At 43.8% G+C, this 19402-nt stretch overlaps 1 protein-coding gene across 2 annotated transcripts in view; it reads left to right on the top strand.

Moving 5' to 3' along the window:
- ADCY1 (adenylate cyclase 1) overlaps positions 1–19402 on the top strand; it is a 1293742-nt gene that overhangs the window by 857775 nt on the left and 416565 nt on the right. For both annotated transcript variants that reach the window (XM_086966836.1, XM_086966835.1), the window contains one exon: positions 15426–15584. In XM_086966836.1, coding sequence (XP_086822962.1) covers positions 15426–15584 — 159 coding nt within the window. The remainder of the gene's footprint in view (positions 1–15425; positions 15585–19402) is intronic.

Genomic DNA, 19402 nt, shown 5'->3' with positions numbered 1-19402 from the left:
TTGTGAATTTTTACCCTAGTGACCGCCCACCTGCCTTTTTTTTATCTAGTTCTACTTTCTCAATTCTGGCTTTTAATGATTTTTTAAAAAGTATTGCTATTCCTTTTACGACACATTCTTCGTTTGTACAGAAAAAACAATCCACACAGTTTAGTTTTTTTATAATTTCTTCCCAATCCTTTTTTAAGAGGTGTGTTTCTTGTAAAATTATTATTTTGCTGTCTGTTACCTTCAGATATTCCAAAACCCGACGCCTTCTGCTTGACGTTCTGAGTCCGTTTACATTCCACGACAGTATATTGATTCTATTCACCATTATTCCTTTTTCCTCTTCTTTGCTATATCTCTCTCCAGGCCTTTAGCTGTATTTGGTGGATCCTGATTTCTCCTTTCTCATAGTTTGAGGACTTTTTTTCCCCCTATTTGGCTCACCACCCTTGTGTACATTTTTTCTGTTTGTTTTTCATGTGATTAAAAATGGCCCACCCTGGGGAAGCCTCCCTGTTATCTTATTCGGGCTGCACTGTTGGCCCCTTTAGAGCTCCGTGTATGACCTTTTTAGTGCGTAACGTCCTTCACTTACTGTCCTTTTTTTTCCCTTGACTTATTTCTCCCTTTTTCAGTGTTTTAGCTCTGACTGACCTCTCACTGTATCCTTCATTTGTTCGAGAAAATGTTTGACTTCCGCTGGCTCTCTTATGTTGTGCATCGTGCTTCTCCACATGATTCGGAGTACTCCTGGAAATTTCATCTGAACAGTGGCTCCCAGGCTTCTTAATTCTTGCATGTGCTGGCCTAGTTCCCACTGCCTGTCCTGAGTTGCTTTCAAGATATCCGACCAGATCTTGAATGACCAACCCCCCTTATCCTGGGGACCATTTTTTAATGCCTCGCTCAGGATTCTCTCCTTGAGGGTGTATGTTTTGAAGTTTATTAGTATTTTCCGAGGGTTTTTCCTTTCTTTGTTTCTTCCAAAGGGATCGTGATGTGCCCTTTGTATATCCTCTACCAACCCTGCCATTTTTGTCCAAGGGAAATGTTCCTCTAGGAGTTGAACTATAAACTTTTTGACATCTGCCCCTTCTTGGCCTTCTGGTAAATTTAAGATTCTTAAGTTGTTCTTTCTCGCCTGATTTTCCAACAATTCCAATTTCTCTTTTGTGCTCTTATCACTTTCTCTCAGGACCATTATTTCCTTTTGATTTGTCTCTACTCTTTTACTCAGTGCCACAACCTCTGACTCCACTGCAGTAACTCGGTTGCTTAGGGCATTAAATTTAGTGTCTAATACTTCACTCTTCACTACGCCACTGGAGACAAGCGATCCTGGCTGATGACGGCTGATATCCAGAAACCAGTCCTAGGATGCTTGATTCCAGTCCAGGGAAGACATGGATGGCAGTTCTGGCTGGATTGTGCCCATGAGGCACAGGGTCAAGACTGATTTACATATGGCCAGTCCAGGCAAGACATGGCTTGGCAGTTAAGACTGTACTGTTCCCATGAGGCAAAGGGCCAAGAATGATTTGCATATGGCCATGTCTGATCTGGGGTGGCGTGGTGAGCAAAATATTGATGGATTAAACCCAGATCTGTGACTGGGGGTGAATGTTTTGCCAATGTGCAACATTCCATTCATCATCTTGTGTGTTTTGCTGTTCGCCCTATGTGGGAAGGGTATGCCCAGACGTGGCTCCCGTGCTCACTGCGCCACTGGAGTTTAGTTATTCTGGCTGATGACGGCTGATAGCCAGAAACCAGTCCTAGGAGGCTTGATTCCGGTCCAGGGAAGGAATGGCTTGTTAGTTTGGGCTGTAAAGTTCTCATGAGACACAGGGTCAGCGCTGATTTGCATATGGCCATGTCTGAACTGGGGTGGCATGGTGAGCAAAATAATGATGGATTAAACTCAAATCTGTGACTGGGGGTGAATATTTTGCCAATGTGCAACATTCTGTTGATCATCTTGTGTGTTTTGCTGTTCGCCCTATGTGGGAAAGGTATGCCCAGATGTGGGTCCCGAACTCACTACGCCACTGGAGCCAAGCTATCCTGGCTGATGACGGCTGATAGCCGGAAACCAGTCCTAGGATGCTTGATTCCAGTCCAGGGAATACATGGCTTGGCAGTTCGGGCTGGACTGTTCCCATGAGGCACACGTTCAAGACTGATTTGCATATGGCAATGTCTGAACTGAGGTGGCATGGTGAGAAAAATAACGATGGATTAAACCCAGATCTGTGACTGGTGGTGAATGTGTGGCCAATGTGCAACATTCCGTCCATCATCTTGTGTGTTTTGCTGTTCACCCTATATGGGAAGGGCATGCTCAGACATGGGTCCTGTGCTCACTACGCCACTGGAGTTATGCCATCCTGGCTGATGTGGCTGATAGCCAGAAACTGGTCCTAGGATGCTTGATTCCGGTCCAGGGAAGACATGGCTTGCAGTTGGGGCTGTACTGTTCCCATGAGGCACACGGTCAAGACGGATTTGCATATGGCCATGTCTGAACTGGGGTGGCGTGGTGAGCAAAATTACAATGGATTAAACTCAGATCTGTGACTGGGGGTGAATGTTTTGTGAATGTGCAACATTCCATCCATCATCTTGTGTGTTTTACTGTTCGCCCTATGTGGGAAGGGTATGCCCAGAAGTGGGTCCAGTGCTCACTACGCCACTGTTGTCAAGCTATCCTGGCTGATGACGGCTGATAGCCAGTAACCGGTCCTAGGATGCTTGATTACGGTCCAAGGAAGACATGGCTTGGGAGTTCGGGCTGGACTGTTTCTATGAGGCACATGGTCAAGACTGATTTGAATATGGCCATGTCTGAACTGGGGTGGCGTGGTGAGCAAAATAATGACGGTTTAAACCCAGATCTGTGACTGGGGTGAATGTTTTGCCAATGTGCAACATTCCGCTCATTATCTTGTGTGTTTTTCTGGTCGCCCTATGTGGGAAGGGTATGCCCAGACGTGGGTCCCTTGCTCACTACGCCACTGGAGTCAAGCTATCCTGGCTGATGACGACTGATAGCCAGAAACCTGTCCTAGGATGCTTGATTCCGGTCATGGGAAGACATGGCTTGGCAGTTCATGCTGTACTGTTTCCATGAGGCACAGGGTCAAGACTGATTTGCATATGGCCATGTAAGAACTGAGGTGGTGTGGTGAGCAAAATAAGGATGGATTAATCTCAGATCTGTGACTGGGGGTGAATGTTTTGCCAATCTGCAACATTCAGTCCATCACCTTGTGTGTTTTGCTGTTCGCCCTATGTGGAAAGGTTATGCCCAGACTTGGGTCTCGTGCTCACTATGCCACTGGAGTCAAACTATCCTGGCTGATGACGACTGATAGCCCGAAACCATTCCTAGGATGCTTGATTCCGGTCCAGGGAAGACATGGCTTGGCAGTTCGGGCTGGATTGTTCCCATGAGGCACAGTGTCAAGACTGATTTGCGTATGGCTATGTCTATACTGGGGTGGCGTGGTGAGCAAAATTACTTTGGATTAAACACAGATCTGTGACTGGGGGTGAATGTTTTGCCAATGTGCAACATTCCGTCCATCATCTTGTGTGTTTTGCTGTTCGCCCTATGTGGAAGGGTATGCTCAGACGTGGGTCCCGTGCTCACTGCGCAAATTGAGTTAAGCTATCCTGGCTGATGACAGCTGATAGCCAGAAACCAGTCCTAGGAGGCTTGATTCCGGTCCAGGGAAGGCATGGCTTGGCAGTTCCGGCTGGACAGTTCCCATGAGGCACAGGGTCAAGACTGATTTGCATATAGCCATGTCTGAACGGGGGTGGCATGGTGAGAAAAATAACGATGGATTAAACTCAGATCTGTGACGGGGTGAATATTTTGCCAATGTGCAACATTCCGTCGATCATCTTGTGTGTTTTGCTGTTCGCCCTATGTGGGAAGGGTATGCCCAGACGTGGGTCCGGTGCTCACTACGCCACTGGAGTCAAGCTATCCAGGCTGATGACCACTGATAGCCAGAAATCAGTCCTAGTATGCTTGATTCCGGTCCAGGTAAGACATGGCTTGGCAGTACAGGCTGGATTGTTCCCATGAGGCACAGGGTCAAGACTGATTTGCATATGGCCTGTCCAGGGAAGACATGGCTTGGCAGTTCGGACTGGACTGTTCCCATGGGGCAAAGGGTCAAGAATGATTTGCATATGGCCATGTCTGATCTGGGATGGCGTGGTGAGCAAAATATTGATGGATTAAACCCAGATCTGTGACTGGGGTTGAATGTTTTGCCAATGTGCATCATTCCGTCCATCATCTTGTGTGTTTTGCTGTTTGCCCTATGTGTGAACGGTATGCCCATACGGGGGTCCTGTTCTCACTGCGCCACTGGAGTTAAGCTATCCTGGCTGATGACGGCTGACAATGAATTTGGAAGGGCAACTGCACTCTTTAGAATCAGTTTAAGAGCGTTAATTCGGTATGTGTGCTGTGTTGGTATATAGCCTGCAAACTATGACATGTGAAGTATTTAGGCCTGGTTGAGAACCAGGACACCAGCACGCACTACTCAGTTTGCAATTTGGACGTTAGTACATTTATTTAAATTTTCATCAAAAAGTCAACTTAAATCAGCATAACATTTAGATCCATGTTACATTTGTTAAAGCGCATATTATTTAATCAACATATACATAACTGTCTTCAACTATATGTCATACATCACAATGATAATACATTTGATGTCCACCCAATGCATTTCGGGGCACGAGCCCCTTCGTCAGGGGTCTGTATGTGTAAAAAAGAAGAAAAAAGAAGAAAAAGGAATCTTATTACTATTGATGCACTGTCATCAATGAGGATAAATGATTGCGTTGTTTATGTTGCTTACCGCAAACTAGATGGAGTAGTTTTGCAAGTTACACTTCTGGTTGAAAATCGAAGTGATCTATGGATAAGGGAGAACTGCATGTAAGCATGGTGGGTTGATTTAATCAGTATAGTGCATCCAGAAATTCTGAATGAGGATTGGAGTTACCTGTGCGCTTGGGTTGAAAGGGTCTGAAAAGACAACAAAGTAGTGAGAGGCGAGATTAGGGGTGAGAAGAGTGTAGGCTATTCACATTACATCAGCGTGGAGTTGAAATAGTCATGAGGTTTTTAAATATATCTGCAACCTCACCTTATGTATGCTGACTTTAGAACAGGGAGCCTATGTGGAAATAAACAAGATTGCGATCAGAGGTCGGCGAATATTCAACAATAGCGGAAAACGAAGACTCCATATAATATTGGAGTTTACCTGTGAGTCCTACGGGTTGCGCATCAGACTCAGCAAGTGCTCAAAGAGGTGAAGAGACCTGCCGGGAGAGATAAGGATAGTGTATCTTGAAATACTGGCCGGCGTGCAATATAATCGAATCGCATTACGATTAAAGAGCTATGTGAAAGGGTCGATAAGAAGCCTTACCGAAGCCGAATGCTTAGGGATCCCGTCTCGGCGTCTTTACTGGCGTTTGCGTGAAGGCGACTAGTCCTTCTTTTATTCAGAAGTTAGACTTCCGTGTCAAACTAGAAGACGGACTATCGAAGGTTGTTTATCTTGATTAAGGAATCGCGATGTGCGAATAGATGTGTGTTTAATGCAAACGCTGAGAGACTAAGGGCTGGCTTATATGTGGCGTATGGAGGTTGATTCCGTCTAATAGCGTGTGAGGCACCTGTTCTCGACTAGACCAGCGCTCTGGCGCTCGGGTTGGTCGCCATGTTGGAATGGTGTACTAGTAGAGGCAAAGTTATATATCTTAATGCATGAGACGCTAGTTGGTGACTGGGAGGCTTGAATGAAAGCTTTGACACTATGAGAATTATGCAATAGTTTAGTGAAGTAAGATTATATGGAAAGAAAAAAGGTGTAAAGAATTTGTATGAAAAAGAGTTCAATACAGTTCTGGCAATTCAAACAAGTCGGTTCTTTCATCTTTAGTGTGTCTATATCATATGTATCTTTGTCAACAATGGCTACTACTGGTCTAGGATACAGTGTGAACAACACCTCCTACCTATTTACATTCTAAGGAATGTGAGCGTTCGACATTTTAATAGACTGGCTTCCTGTATCGAATGGAGGAGATAGTATTATGAAAGCATAATGGTGGCCTGAAAATGATAGTGATATGGTGACCAATTCATGTTGCTGAGAGAAGGGCCATATTAGAAGTGTACTTTGCTGTATGTAATGAATTAGTGTTCATAATTGTTGAGTTGGAGTAATAATGAAAATTACAGAAGTTTGCGGTCGATGATATCTAAATTTCCTCGACCGCAAACTTCTGTAATTTTCATTATTACTCCAACTCAACAATTATGAACACTAATTCATTACATACAGCAAAGTACACTTCTAATATGGCCCTTCTCTCAGCAACATAAATTGGTCACCATATCACTATCATTTTCAGGCCACCATTATGCTTTCATAATACTATCTCCTCCATTCGATACAGGAAGCCAGTCTATTAAAATGTCGAACGCTCACTTTCCTTAGAATGTAAATAGGTAGGAGGTGTTGTTCACACTGTATCCTAGACCAGTAGTAGCCATTGTTGACAAAGATACATATGATATAGACACACTAAAGATGAAAGAACCGACTTGTTTGAATTGCCAGAACTGTATTGAACTCTTTTTCATACAAATTCTTTACACCTTTTTTCTTTCCATATAATCTTACTTCACTAAACTATTGCATAATTCTCATAGTGTCAAAGCTTTCATTCAAGCCTCCCAGTCACCAACTAGCGTCTCATGCATTAATATATATAACTTTGCCTCTACTAGTACACCATTCCAACATGGCGACCAACGCGAGCGCCAGAGCGCTGGTCTAGTCGAGAACAGGTGCCTCACACGCTATTAGACGGAATCAACCTCCATACGCCACATATAAGCCAGCCCTTAGTCTCTCAGCGTTTGCATTAAACACACATCTATTCGCACATCGCGATTCCTTAATCAAGATAAACAACCTTCGATAGTCCGTCTTCTAGTTTGACACGGAAGTCTAACTTCTGAATAAAAGAAGGACTAGTCGCCTTCACGCAAACGCCAGTAAAGACGCCGAGACGGGATCCCTAAGCATTCGGCTTCGGTAAGGCTTCTTATCGACCCTTTCACATAGCTCTTTAATCGTAATGCGATTCGATTATATTGCACGCCGGCCAGTATTTCAAGATACACTATCCTTATCTCTCCCGGCAGGTCTCTTCACCTCTTTGAGCACTTGCTGAGTCTGATGCGCAACCCGTAGGACTCACAGGTAAACTCCAATATTATATGGAGTCTTCGTTTTCAGCTATTGTTGAATATTCACCGACCTCTGATCGCAATCTTGTTTATTTCCACATAGGCTCCCTGTTCTAAAGTCAGCATACATAAGGTGAGGTTGCAGATATATTTAAAAACCTCATGACTATTTCAACTCCACGCTGATGTAATGTGAATAGCCTACACTCTTCTCACCCCTAATCTCGCCTCTCACTACTTTGTTGTCTTTTCAGACCCTTTCAACCCAAGCGCACAGGTAACTCTAATCCTCATTCAGAATTTCTGGATGCACTATACTGATTAAATCAACCCACCATGCTTACATGCAGTTCTCCCTTATCCATAGATCACTTCGATTTTCAACCAGAAGTGTAACTTGCAAAACTACTCCATCTAGTTTGCGGTAAGAAACATAAACAACGCAATCATTTATCCTCATTGATGACAGTGCATCAATAGTAATAAGATTCCTTTTTCTTCTTTTTTCTTCTTTTTTACACATACAGACCCCTGACGAAGGGGCTCGTGCCCCGAAATGCATTGGGTGGACATCAAATGTATTATCATTGTGATGTATGACATATAGTTGAAGACAGTTATGTATATGTTGATTAAATAATATGCGCTTTAACAAATGTAACATGGATCTAAATGTTATGCTGATTTAAGTTGACTTTTTGATGAAAATTTAAATAAATGTACTAACGTCCAAATTGCAAACTGAGTAGTGCGTGCTGGTGTCCTGGTTCTCAACCAGGCCTGATGACGGCTGACAGCCAGAAACCAGTCCTAGGAGCCTTGATTCCGGTCCAGGGAAGGCATGGCTTGGCAGATCTGGCTGGACATTTCCCATGAGGCAAAGTGTCAAGACTGATTTGCATATGTCCATGTCTGAACTGGGGTGGCGTGGTGAGCAAAATAACGATGGATTAAACTCAGATCTGTGATGGGGGTGAATATTTTGCCAATGTTCAACATTCCGTCCATCATCTTGTGTGTTTTGCTGTGTGCCCTATGTGGGAAGGGTATGCCCAGACGTGGGTCCCATGCTCACTATGCCACTGGAGTCTTGCTATTCTGGCTGTTGACGGCTAATAGCTAGAAACCGGTCCTAGGATGCTTAATTCCGTTCCAGGGAAGATATGGATTGGCAGTTTGGGCTGGACTGTTCCCATGAGGCACAGGGTCAAGACTGATTTGCATATGTCAATGTCTGAACTGGGGTGGCGTGGTGAGCAAAATATCGATGGATTAAACTCAGATCTGTGACTGGTGGTGAATGTTTTGCCAATGTGCAACATTTCGTCCATCATCTTGTGCGTTTTGCTGCTCGTCCTATGTGGAAGGGTATGCCCAGACGTGGGTCTTGTGCTCACACGCCACTGGAGTCAAGCAATACTGGCTGTTGACGGCTGATAGCAAGAAACCGGTCCTAGGATTCTTGATTCCGGTCCAGGGAAGACATGGCTTGGCCGTTCGGGCTGGACTGTTTCCATGAGGCACAGGGTCAAGACTGATTTGCATATGGCCAATTCTGCACTGAGGTGGGTGGTAAGCAAAATAACTATGGATTAACCCAGATCTGTGACTGGGGGTGAAAGTTTTGCCAATGTGCAACATTCCGTCCATCATCTTATGTGTTTTGCTGTTCACCGATGTGGGAAGGATATGCCCAGACTTGGATCACGTGCTCACTATGCCACTGGAGTCAAGCTATCCAGGCTGATGGCGGCTGATAGCCAGAAACCGTTCCTAGGATGCTTGATTCCGGTCCAGGGAAGACATGGCTTGGCAGCTTGGGCTGGGCTGTTCCTTTGAGGCACAGGGTCATGACTGATTTGCATATGGCCAAGTCTGAGCTGGGGTGGCGTAGTGAGCAAAATAACGCTGGATTAAACCCAGATCTGTGACTGGGGGTAAATGTTTTGCCAATGTGCAACTTTCCATCCATTATCTTGTGTGTTTTGCTGTTCGCCCTATGTGGGAAGGGTATGCCCAGACGTGGGTCACTTGCTCACTACGCCACTGGAGTCAAGCTATCCTGGCTGATGACAGCTGATAGCCAGAAACCTGTCCTAGGATGCTTGATTCTGGTCAGGGAAAACATTGCTTGGCAGTTGGGGCTGGACTGTTTCCATGAGGCACAGGGTCAAGACTATTTTGCATATGGCTATGTCTGAACTGGGGTGGGTGGTAAGCAAAATAACTATGGATTAACCCAGATCTGTGACTGGGGGTGAATGTTTTGCCAATGTGCAACATTCCGTCCATCATCTTGTGTGTTTTGCTGTTCGCCAATGTGGGAAGGATATGCCCAGACTTGGGTCACGTGCTCACTATGCCACTGGAGTCAAGCTACCATGGCTGATGGCAGCTGATAGCCAGAAACCGGTCCTAGGATGCTTGATTCCGGTCCAGGGAAGACATGGCTTGGCAGCTCCATATAGACTGTTTCCATGAGGCACAGGGTCAAGACTGATTTGCATATGGCCATGTCTGAACTGGTGTGGCGTAGTGAGCAAAATAATGATGGATTAAACCCAGATCTGTGACTGGGGGTGAATGTTTTGCCAGAGTGAAACATTACATCCACCATCTTGTGTGTTTTGCTGTTCGCACTATGTGGGAAGGGCATGCCCAGAGGTGGGTCACTTGCTCACTACGGCACTGGAGTCAAACTATCCTGGCTGATGACGACTGATAGCCAGAAACCGGTCTTAGGATGCTTGATTCCGGTCCAGGGATGACATGTCTTGGCAGTTCGGGCTGGACTGTTCCCATTAGGCACAGGGTCAAGACTTATTTGCGTATGGCCATGTCTGAACTGAGGTGGCATGGTGAGCAAAATAGGGAAGGATTAAACCCAGATCTGTGACTGGGGGTGAATGTTTTGCCAATGTGCAACATTCAGCCCATCACCTTGTGTGTTTTGCTGTTCGCCCTATGTGGGAAGGGTATACCTAGACATGGGTCCTGTGCTCACTATGCCACTGGAGTCAAGCTATCCTGGTTGATGACGACTGATAGCCATAAACCATTCCTAGGATGCTTGATTTTGGTCCAGGGAAGACATTGCTTGGCAGTACGGGCTGGATTGTTCCCATGAGGGAAGGGGTCAAGACTGATTTGCATATAGCCATGTCTATACTGGGGTGGCGTGGTTAGCAAAATAACGATGGATTAAGCCCAGATCTGTACTGGGGGTTAATGTTTTGCCAATGTGCAATGTTCAGTCCATCATCTTGTGTGTTTTGCGCGTCAAATAACCTACCAATCTTTTCCTTATTCCCCCTCTTTTTGAATTCGGGTTGACCTTGGCACCCCTCCCCCCGGTGCAGTTTTATGTGGGTCTTTGGAGGACTCCTTCTGGTTTTGACCTTCCTTCCCTTGGGCTTTCCCTTGGGGAAGGACCTGTTCCCCTTTCTTCTGGTCACTCCCCTGGGGCTGAATGGAAAGTAGGGTTTTCAACTTCTCATCAGCTGCTTCCCCCAGCACTGGCGGAACTTCTCTTCTGCACAGCGAGTCAAAATATATCCTTTCAAAAACAAATTATACAATCCCTTATTGGTGTCAACTTTATTACCAACAATGCAGCCTTCCAGTGCCTTCACTGAATGGTCCACACAGTCTACCCAAGACTTTGAACTTAATTTCTGGGTGCCTCTAAACTTCACCCTGCACTGCTCTGGAGTCAGACCAAATCTCTTTGCTAAGCTTGCCTTTATCCGCTGGTATGACTCTGCACCCTCTTCCCTCAGGGTCGGGAGCTATTATCTCCCAGCTACTGGAATCAACCCCCACAGGAGTGCACCGCAATTCCTAGAGTGGGTCCTACTCATTCCAAGGGCCCTCCCTAAAGCTGCTAGCCACCTGTCAATGTCATCCATGTACTTGTGCACTATACCCTTGGGGAGTTTAGGATCAAATGCACCACCCATGGACATTTCAAAATCTTCATCATTTGCACTGTCACCATTTCTTTTGAATGCATCCTCCCTCTCCCATCTCTTCTTACCCAATTCCAATGTTTCCTTCTCCAAGGCAATCAAAGCCAATTGAGCCTCAAGCTGTCTCTCTGCAAGGGACAGTAGTGGTTCCTGAGTAAGGGACCATATCCCACTCCCGCCATCTGGAATTATAGGGCTAAAATTAGAGATAATTGAAGAAGTACCATCCCTACTAAGCATGGGCGAATTTTGCGAATCTCGCGTTCGCGAATTTTGCGGATTTGCGAACTCGCAATTCGCAAAATCCGCGAATTCTCGCGAATTTGCTGATTTTTTTTTTGTGTGTTCGCGCGGGTTTCTGCCAGTTCGCGAGGGTTTTGTACAATTTCGCAAACGCGAACTTACCTGTCGGGTCGCAAGTTTCGCGAACTTGTTGTTTCTACGTGTCCAGCCTGTTTGGGACACTCTTCTTCATCACTGCCACTCTCTGTCACCACTGCCACTCTCTGACTACTCATGCCACCCTCTGGCCCACCCATGCCCCCCTCTGTTTCATCACAGCACCCTCTGGTTGTCCAGTCAGTGTACATTATTGTGGCAAAGCAAGCACACCTTCCCTGCCTCAAGTGACCTGAATTAATTTGGGGCTGATTAATGTGTCACAGAATATTTTTTTAGCTGGCACCTGCTTCCTTAGTGCTTCCTGATTAGTGATCTTTTGCACTTGCTAAGTGCTTTCATTGTTGCAAAATTAGTTACAACACCTGCCCTGCCCCAACTGACAATAATGAATTAGGGGCTGATTAATGGATTTGAACTTCCAGCCTGGCTCCTGCTTGTCTCCTTTAGCTGTAATTCAGGACCTTTGTGGCATATGTGTAACTATTCTGAGGTTCAGAGCAGGGTCACATAATAGTTGCAACTGGCAACTGAACTCTGGAGGGGCCCCTCAGGAAGCACTACAGGAAATGGCTACTAATGATGAGCCTGAACTTTTGAACCTGGTAAGTAGTTTCAGTTTTGCTAAGATCGTATTTCTGCAATTTTGCGCTTATTCGCGGGGCGCGAAGTTGTACTGGGAAGCCGCGAACTCACGCGAACAGTGCGAGCAAGCCATAAAATCCGCTGCTCGCGGATTTGCGGATTTTGCTGGAGATTCGCGAATCTCGCGGATTGCGAATTTACCGAAAATCCGCAAAATCCGCGAGCGAAACGGATTTTCCGCCCATGCTTAATCCCCACCCTCCTCTTGGGTGAGGTTGGGGAACACCCTCCATCCCCTCTTGAATCTCCTCATTTACCCCAGCCGAGGCCGGTAGGGACTTAAGCAACCCTGCCTTGCTAATATTTTTGGAAGCAGGCAGCCCCCTAAGGCTACACTGTACCCTAAGATCAGACATCTAAAACTGGGCCAGTTTAGCCAGGTCCAGCTCCATGGCTCTCTTGTTTTGTCCAAATTCCAAAAAACAAACTCAAATGTTTTGTTCTAAGTCAATTTAGAGGACTTATATAATCTCAGTTCACTTTACTGAAAGGTCAAATTCACTGGTCGTTCTCTAGGTTAAGGATCCTTGGTTGTAATGTTCCAGGTGAGCTCTGTTAACCTGTAGCTTGCAGGTAGTTGACTCTTTAGTTCCTTTACAGCAAGGTAATCCACAGGGCTGTAGTTATGTGGTGCGGTCTTCAGAGGGCAGGCCTTAGAATTTTGCACCCCAACTTCTCAGCATAGCAACATCTTGCTTTCTTAAGTTTCAAGCAGCATATCTGAGAGTCTCTGCCCCACTAAGATACTTGTTCCAAGTTCTCTGGGTCAAGCAGGAGGTCACTGCTGACCAATGGGAGCAGGGCAACTCCCAAGAATATGACCACATCCTGTAGAGTGTGGCATTATTTTGTACCAGAGTGCACTAAATCCTCCAAATTCATAATGGCTGACTTTCCAGCAGGGAAGTAAGAACTGGCTAAACACACCACTAGGATGGCTAATTTTAATAAACTCTCCCCCTTGCACCTGTGCATTCCTTCCATAAGCCTAGCTCTGGCTGAGGTGAAAAGTTTAGAGTTGTAAATGACACTAAGGCCTCCTCATATCTTTGGAGACCATGGTTTACGACTCTTCCCCCTGCTCTGGCATTCCTGTGTAGCCACACACTGCCCTCCCAGCCGAGCTGGTTAACCCCAGGGCTTTTCATCACCTCTTCAAGGAGCCTGGCTAATCCACTTAACTCTGACCAATCAGGACAGACAACTGGAAGGCTGAATCTGGACTAACAACCAAGAAAGTGTTATAACTTCTTGTTTGTACACTTTAGGAGAAATTCAGCCATATCTTATTCTTGAGTTTATTAATACCATTGGAGGAAGTCTTTGAATGTTTCTTCTAAGCCCTCTCCTATCAAGAGTTATTAGTTAATAACTTCCTGCTATGTTATCCAATGTGGCAGGGGATTTGCAATGGGAAAAATGACTTGCGTAATTTTTCCAGCACCAGGACTTACAAAACATATTTTACAAGTATTTTGCTTATATCTATAGGACCCCCACCACATGGGACAACTAGGGGAGACTTTAGGGGTTCTGAATCTGTAGTAATATTGCAGATCCTTCCTCCACAGTGCTCCTAGCATCAATGTCGAATTTGGGCAGCACTTTATCATACTGTGGGAAGTGAAATGTGAAATATCACTTAACTCAGGGCATATAAAACTCATGTTATAAGGGTCTACCTTATAAATACCTGACCCCCCACCCCTGGGACACCTAGGGGAAATCTTGGATGCTCCTAATATGCCAAAATATTGTAGGGTATCCATTTTTAAGTGCTCCAAACCCCAAAGTCGAGTTTGAGCACAATTTACTTTTTAAAAGCAGTCCTGCCACCCCGGGACTGCTTTTAAACTGACCTCAGACTTCAGCAGTGCACACAAAAGTGCAGAAAAGCTGCTGGCCTCCAAACTTCGATGTCCTATTTATACTAGGGACTGCGAGGTAGTTTCAATCCCCCTTCCCTAATGTGCACTAGGGCCCCAGGGGATAGGTCATGCCAATCACAGTGGTATCCCATACCATAGTTTACCCTAGTGAATGTAGGTGTTTTCACTGTATTCAAAATATGTCTCTTTCAGCATTGCACTGGCCCTGGGCCTGGTTAGGCAGAGCCCAGGGTCAGTCAGAGTCAGTTACCACCAGTAACATTCAGCAAAAATGTTGGGGGTGCCCAGGGCACAGGATGACTTTGTAACAATTGGCTACAGAGCTTATCTTTCATGGTGAATTTTTGGTGAATTTTCATTAAATTCCTAACATAACCTAGTTGCATCAATATGCTAGTCTTAAGTGTGCTAGTATAATCCAGTATGGTAGAAATCTGTAAATTCAGACTACATTATTTATATTATGTCTGCTATCTGTCCTTGAAATATAGATAACAAGGCACTTGACCCGGGCTTATGTTGCATTAGGTGTTTTATCAATTTCATTGTCTGCATTAACTGACACTTTCACAGGTTCTTGAACGATGAGGACAGCGATTATCTAGATGAAATCGAATGGTCCAATGATCAGGCCAAAAATGGAGTCTAGGCCTGCTAAAAATGGAGTCTGGCCTTAGGGTCTTTACGTCAGCCCATACTGGCAAATGGTTCTGGAGAGTTCATGGAGTATGTGAACAATTTCATAGACGAGTTGCATTTAACCATATTTGTAAGACTGTGGGTTAGGCAAATAGAGAAGTTCACGATTTTTGCGGATTTGGCATGTAATATTATACAGATGTCACCTGATGCCTCTGACAATTATTTTGTTTGAAAATGTTGTCCCATGTCTGCAAAGTTGCACAGTACAAATATCTTTTCCATTTATTGGATCTTACATTTATTCAATCATTCAGCATTTTATTCATCAGGTCATTCACTCACCCATTGTCTGTTAGTGAATTCATGAATTATTTGAAGATAACATAAACAAACATTGATGATGTAAGATTGCCAATATTTGATAATACTGACTGATATTATAGCTGCATTGACTGGACACATCTTTAGGCAATCCTACCAGCCAATGATGAACTTTGGTGATGACTCAAATAATTGATGGTGTTCCCATTACAGACAACAAATACAATACAATTACATTTCTTTTTACAAAAACAATCTTAACTTCCTTTCCAGGTCCGTAGCTGAAGCCACTGAAGTTGACCTCAACATGAGAGTGGGTCTGCATACTGGCAGGGTACTATGTGGAGTCTTGGGACTTCGCAAATGGCAATATGATGTCTGGTCCAATGATGTGACTTTGGCAAATGTAATGGAGGCTGGAGGTCTGCCTGGGTGAGTTTTTGCAAATAATTCATAAGCTGGAGAAACTTGGCAAATAATTTTGGCTTTGTGAATGCATCTCTGTCAACAAGCTTTAGATTTTCAGCAGAAATTAAGAAATAATCAAAGTGAAAAATCTAGAGGATAAAATGTTAAAAATTAAGCATTTGAAATGTATTTATGTACCAATTTCCAATGGGTTCAGTTACTGTTTCTGTTTCTGTGTGTGAATGCTACAAATGTCTTATTGCATAATCCTGTCCATGTTTTATACATGTTAATGATGGTCAGATTTCTAATTTGTACATTATTTCACACCTAAATATAGTTGAGTTTACCAAAATCACTATGGGCCCATTTTGGTGGAAATGCCCTTACACCTAGACTTTTGTCGACATCTAAGTGTGTATCTCCACCTAAATGCAATTCAGCAAACAAGAACCATGATTTACGATTAATAGTAGTCCCCACTTCTCTTTACATGAAGGAGTGGTGATATATAAGACTCAAAATGTGACTTTACAAATACCAATAGTAACTTTAGGGGAGTATTCTAGGTGCAAATCCAACAAATGTAGGTGCATATTAACAAGGAACAGGAAAAATGTACGCTAAGGGCGCTTAAAGTAAAAAAAATTAACGCCCGCTACCACTGGATAATATCGCCTGGTTATCACGTTATTATCAACGCTAACCACCTAGGCGATAAAAAATCCAGCGATAGCAGCATTTTGGGAGGTTATCACTGGTAATGCAGGAATAAAACTAGAAAGATAGGGATATCCTTGTTGATAGCCCATGGTGGCCTTAGCCATGTAATCCACCTCCCATTGGATGACATGACTAAGTCTGAAAATTAGCAGACGTAAAATAGCAGCGTTAACAGGGTTAGAGTGAAGCTTGTCTCCTATTATTTTGCACTGGAATTCCCGCTTTGCATCTCATTAGAGATGCAAAAGGAAGCGTAGTAAAAAAGAGTGCTAGCATGCAATTTTGCATGTTGGCACCCTGTTGTTGATAGGGCGATATTTTTATCTCTGCTTCTTTGGCTTTTAAAGCCAAAAAAGCAGAGATAAAGCCCTTGTTAATATGCCCCGTAGTTCTACACATGGTTGGAGTAGATTTCCATCTACATTAGTCAGCACTACCAATTGAAAAGAATAGGGAAAGAGATGCCACAGAGGAAAATGATACACACTTGAAAAACATTACTACAAGAGCCCACACCCTTGACCCTGCTTCCTTGATGTGAATGAAGTCAGAATTCATTAATAATTTACATATTTGTAATTTTCTCATTAGGTGCACTTAAAATATAAATTGTATGGATAACCATATGGTTTATAGTTACATGACTCATTTTTACAATAGTTTCCCAGCTTACAATGTAGTAGGTGCGGCAGAAGAGAGAAGGGCAACACAACAGAGGGAGATGTGGTGTCACACAAGAGGTACTGGGCAGTCACAGCAGTGTCTGCAGACTGAACTCCAAGTACAGGGCCATATGGTGGCCGGGACCCCACAAGAAAACAGGCAAAGATGAGGCACAACAAAGAGATGTGCAGTGCCACTTAATGTGTCAGCACAGTGCAATGAGGACATACATATTTTTTATGTCTGAGGATACATAGTTGCTGAAAGGGCAACTATGCAGCTTCATTACATGTAATACTTGCCATACTTCTGCCCCCTTGTATTTCGAAGACCTGGCTCCATTACAAAGGCCTAGACATCGGCTGGTGGTCCAGCTAAAGCAGGTCTATCTAAACCCACTCCCTTCATGCCTTTAAAGCATTTCTACTTTGACCAAAATTGCTAATACCACAGCTTGTCTTCCAGGGTCTTTTAGACTGTCAAAGACCCCATGAATATTCTTTTCAGAAGAGGAAATCTTTTATTCTGTATTTCCCCTACTCCTTCTGCCAAGGTTTCCAAAGGCTTGGCTGTCTCATTTCCTCAGTCTCAACCCCCAAACCCTCTCTGATATCAATCTCCTCAAAGTGAAAATCATGAGTTTATTTCAATCTTCAGTATAGTAAGGCTGACCTTCTGATTTCTGGCCATATTCATGTGCTCACCTTCGTACCAGATCCCATCATAAAAGTTGTTAGTGATCTCTATAACAATTCTGTAACATCATTCACATCATCATCATGTCCTCATAGTCCTAACTTCTCAAACAATCCTCAACAGTTCATCCACCAATTATTAATCTGCATCCTGTGAGCATGTGGATTATTAGTTGGGGTTGATAATAGTCCACAACAAGTAATAATGCCACTATTCTTGTTAGGTCCAGTAAATATTTCAGTAATTAAATCCTGAGCTCAACCACCGGTAGCCACGGCGCAGAGTAGGTAAGCTTAACTTAAAACAATGTGTAAAGCAGTTAGAAATACCAAAAAACTGTTATAAAGTTGAAAGTACAATAAAGACCCATTCAATTTATAAAAATAGACAATATTTGTATGAACACAATTACAAAAAAATGAAAAAAATCCAGTAAGGCGAACCAAAGGGTTTTCAAATGTTCAAAGTTTTGAATAAATCTAGCACCCAGAAAAAAGTTTAACCAGTATCTAGACACAAGCTAAGGCAACCACAACAAAGCATGGGGCAGATACAAAGATCAGAATCAACTTGCTTGGAAGTTTTACCTTCTGGACGTCAAAACTCCTCAGCAGCAGCATAAGGTGGAAATGGGTTTTGGGATGTTAGAGCGCATAAGTGGAAGTCATGATGAAACTATTGTCTTTTGGCGGAAAAGCTCCAAGCAGGAGAAATTTCACCAAGAATCTCCATCTGAGTCTCCACCCAGATACCTTTGGCACCTACACCAGGAAAAGATTTCTCCCTCCACCTTAGTTACCTTTTTGAAGCTCGGATTCCTCCAGCGGGGCTAGGCTGAAAGCTGCATCTGAACAGGGCTCCACAGGCCAGACACCTTCTCTGTGATGTCCTTCTGAAATGGACTTGCTGCTGTAGAGAGCTGCCGGAATATTTGGCTCAGCAGCAATACGCCTCCATCTGGTTGACTTTCAGGATCTGCAGGAATCAACAAAGGCTTGGCTGTCTCATTTCCTCAGTCTCAACCCTCAAACCCTCTCTGATATCAATCTCCTCAAAGTGAAAATCATGAGTTTATTTCAATCTTCAGTATAGTAAGGCTGGCCTTCTGATTTCTGGCCATATTCATGTGCTCACCTTCGTACCAGATCCCATCATAAAAGTTGTTAGTGATCTCTATAACAATTCTGTAACATCATTCACATCATCATCATGTCCTCATAGTCCTAACTTCTCAAACAATCCTCAACAGTTCATCCACCAATTATTAATCTGCATCCTGTGAGAATGTGGATTATTAGTTGGGGTTGATAATAGTCCACAACAAGTAATAATGCCACTATTCTTGTTAGGTCCAGTAAATATTTCAGTAATTAAATCCTGAGCGCAACTACCGGTAGCCACGGCGCAGAGTAGGAAAGCTTAACTTAAAACAGTGTGTAAAGCAGTTAGAAATACCAAAAAACTGTTATAAAGTTGAAAGTACAATAAAGACCCATTCAATTTATAAAAATAGACAATATTTGTATGAACACAATTACAAAAAAATGAAAAAAATCCAGTAAGGCGAACCAAAGGGTTTTCAAATGTTCAAAGTTTTGAATAAATCTAGCACCCAGAAAAAAGTTTAACCAGTATCTAGACACAAGCTAAGGCAACCACAACAAAGCATGGGGCAGATACAAAGATCAGAATCAACTTGCTTGGAAGTTTTACCTTCTGGACGTCAAAACTCCTCAGCAGCAGCATAAGGTGGAAATGGG

This window comes from Lissotriton vulgaris, chromosome 4_1 (genome assembly GCF_964263255.1).
Source record: "Lissotriton vulgaris chromosome 4_1, aLisVul1.2, whole genome shotgun sequence".
NCBI classification, from domain to species: Eukaryota; Metazoa; Chordata; class Amphibia; order Caudata; family Salamandridae; genus Lissotriton; species Lissotriton vulgaris.
Note: the sequence above shows the minus strand (reverse complement) of the source record. Positions and strands in the feature narration are given on the sequence as shown.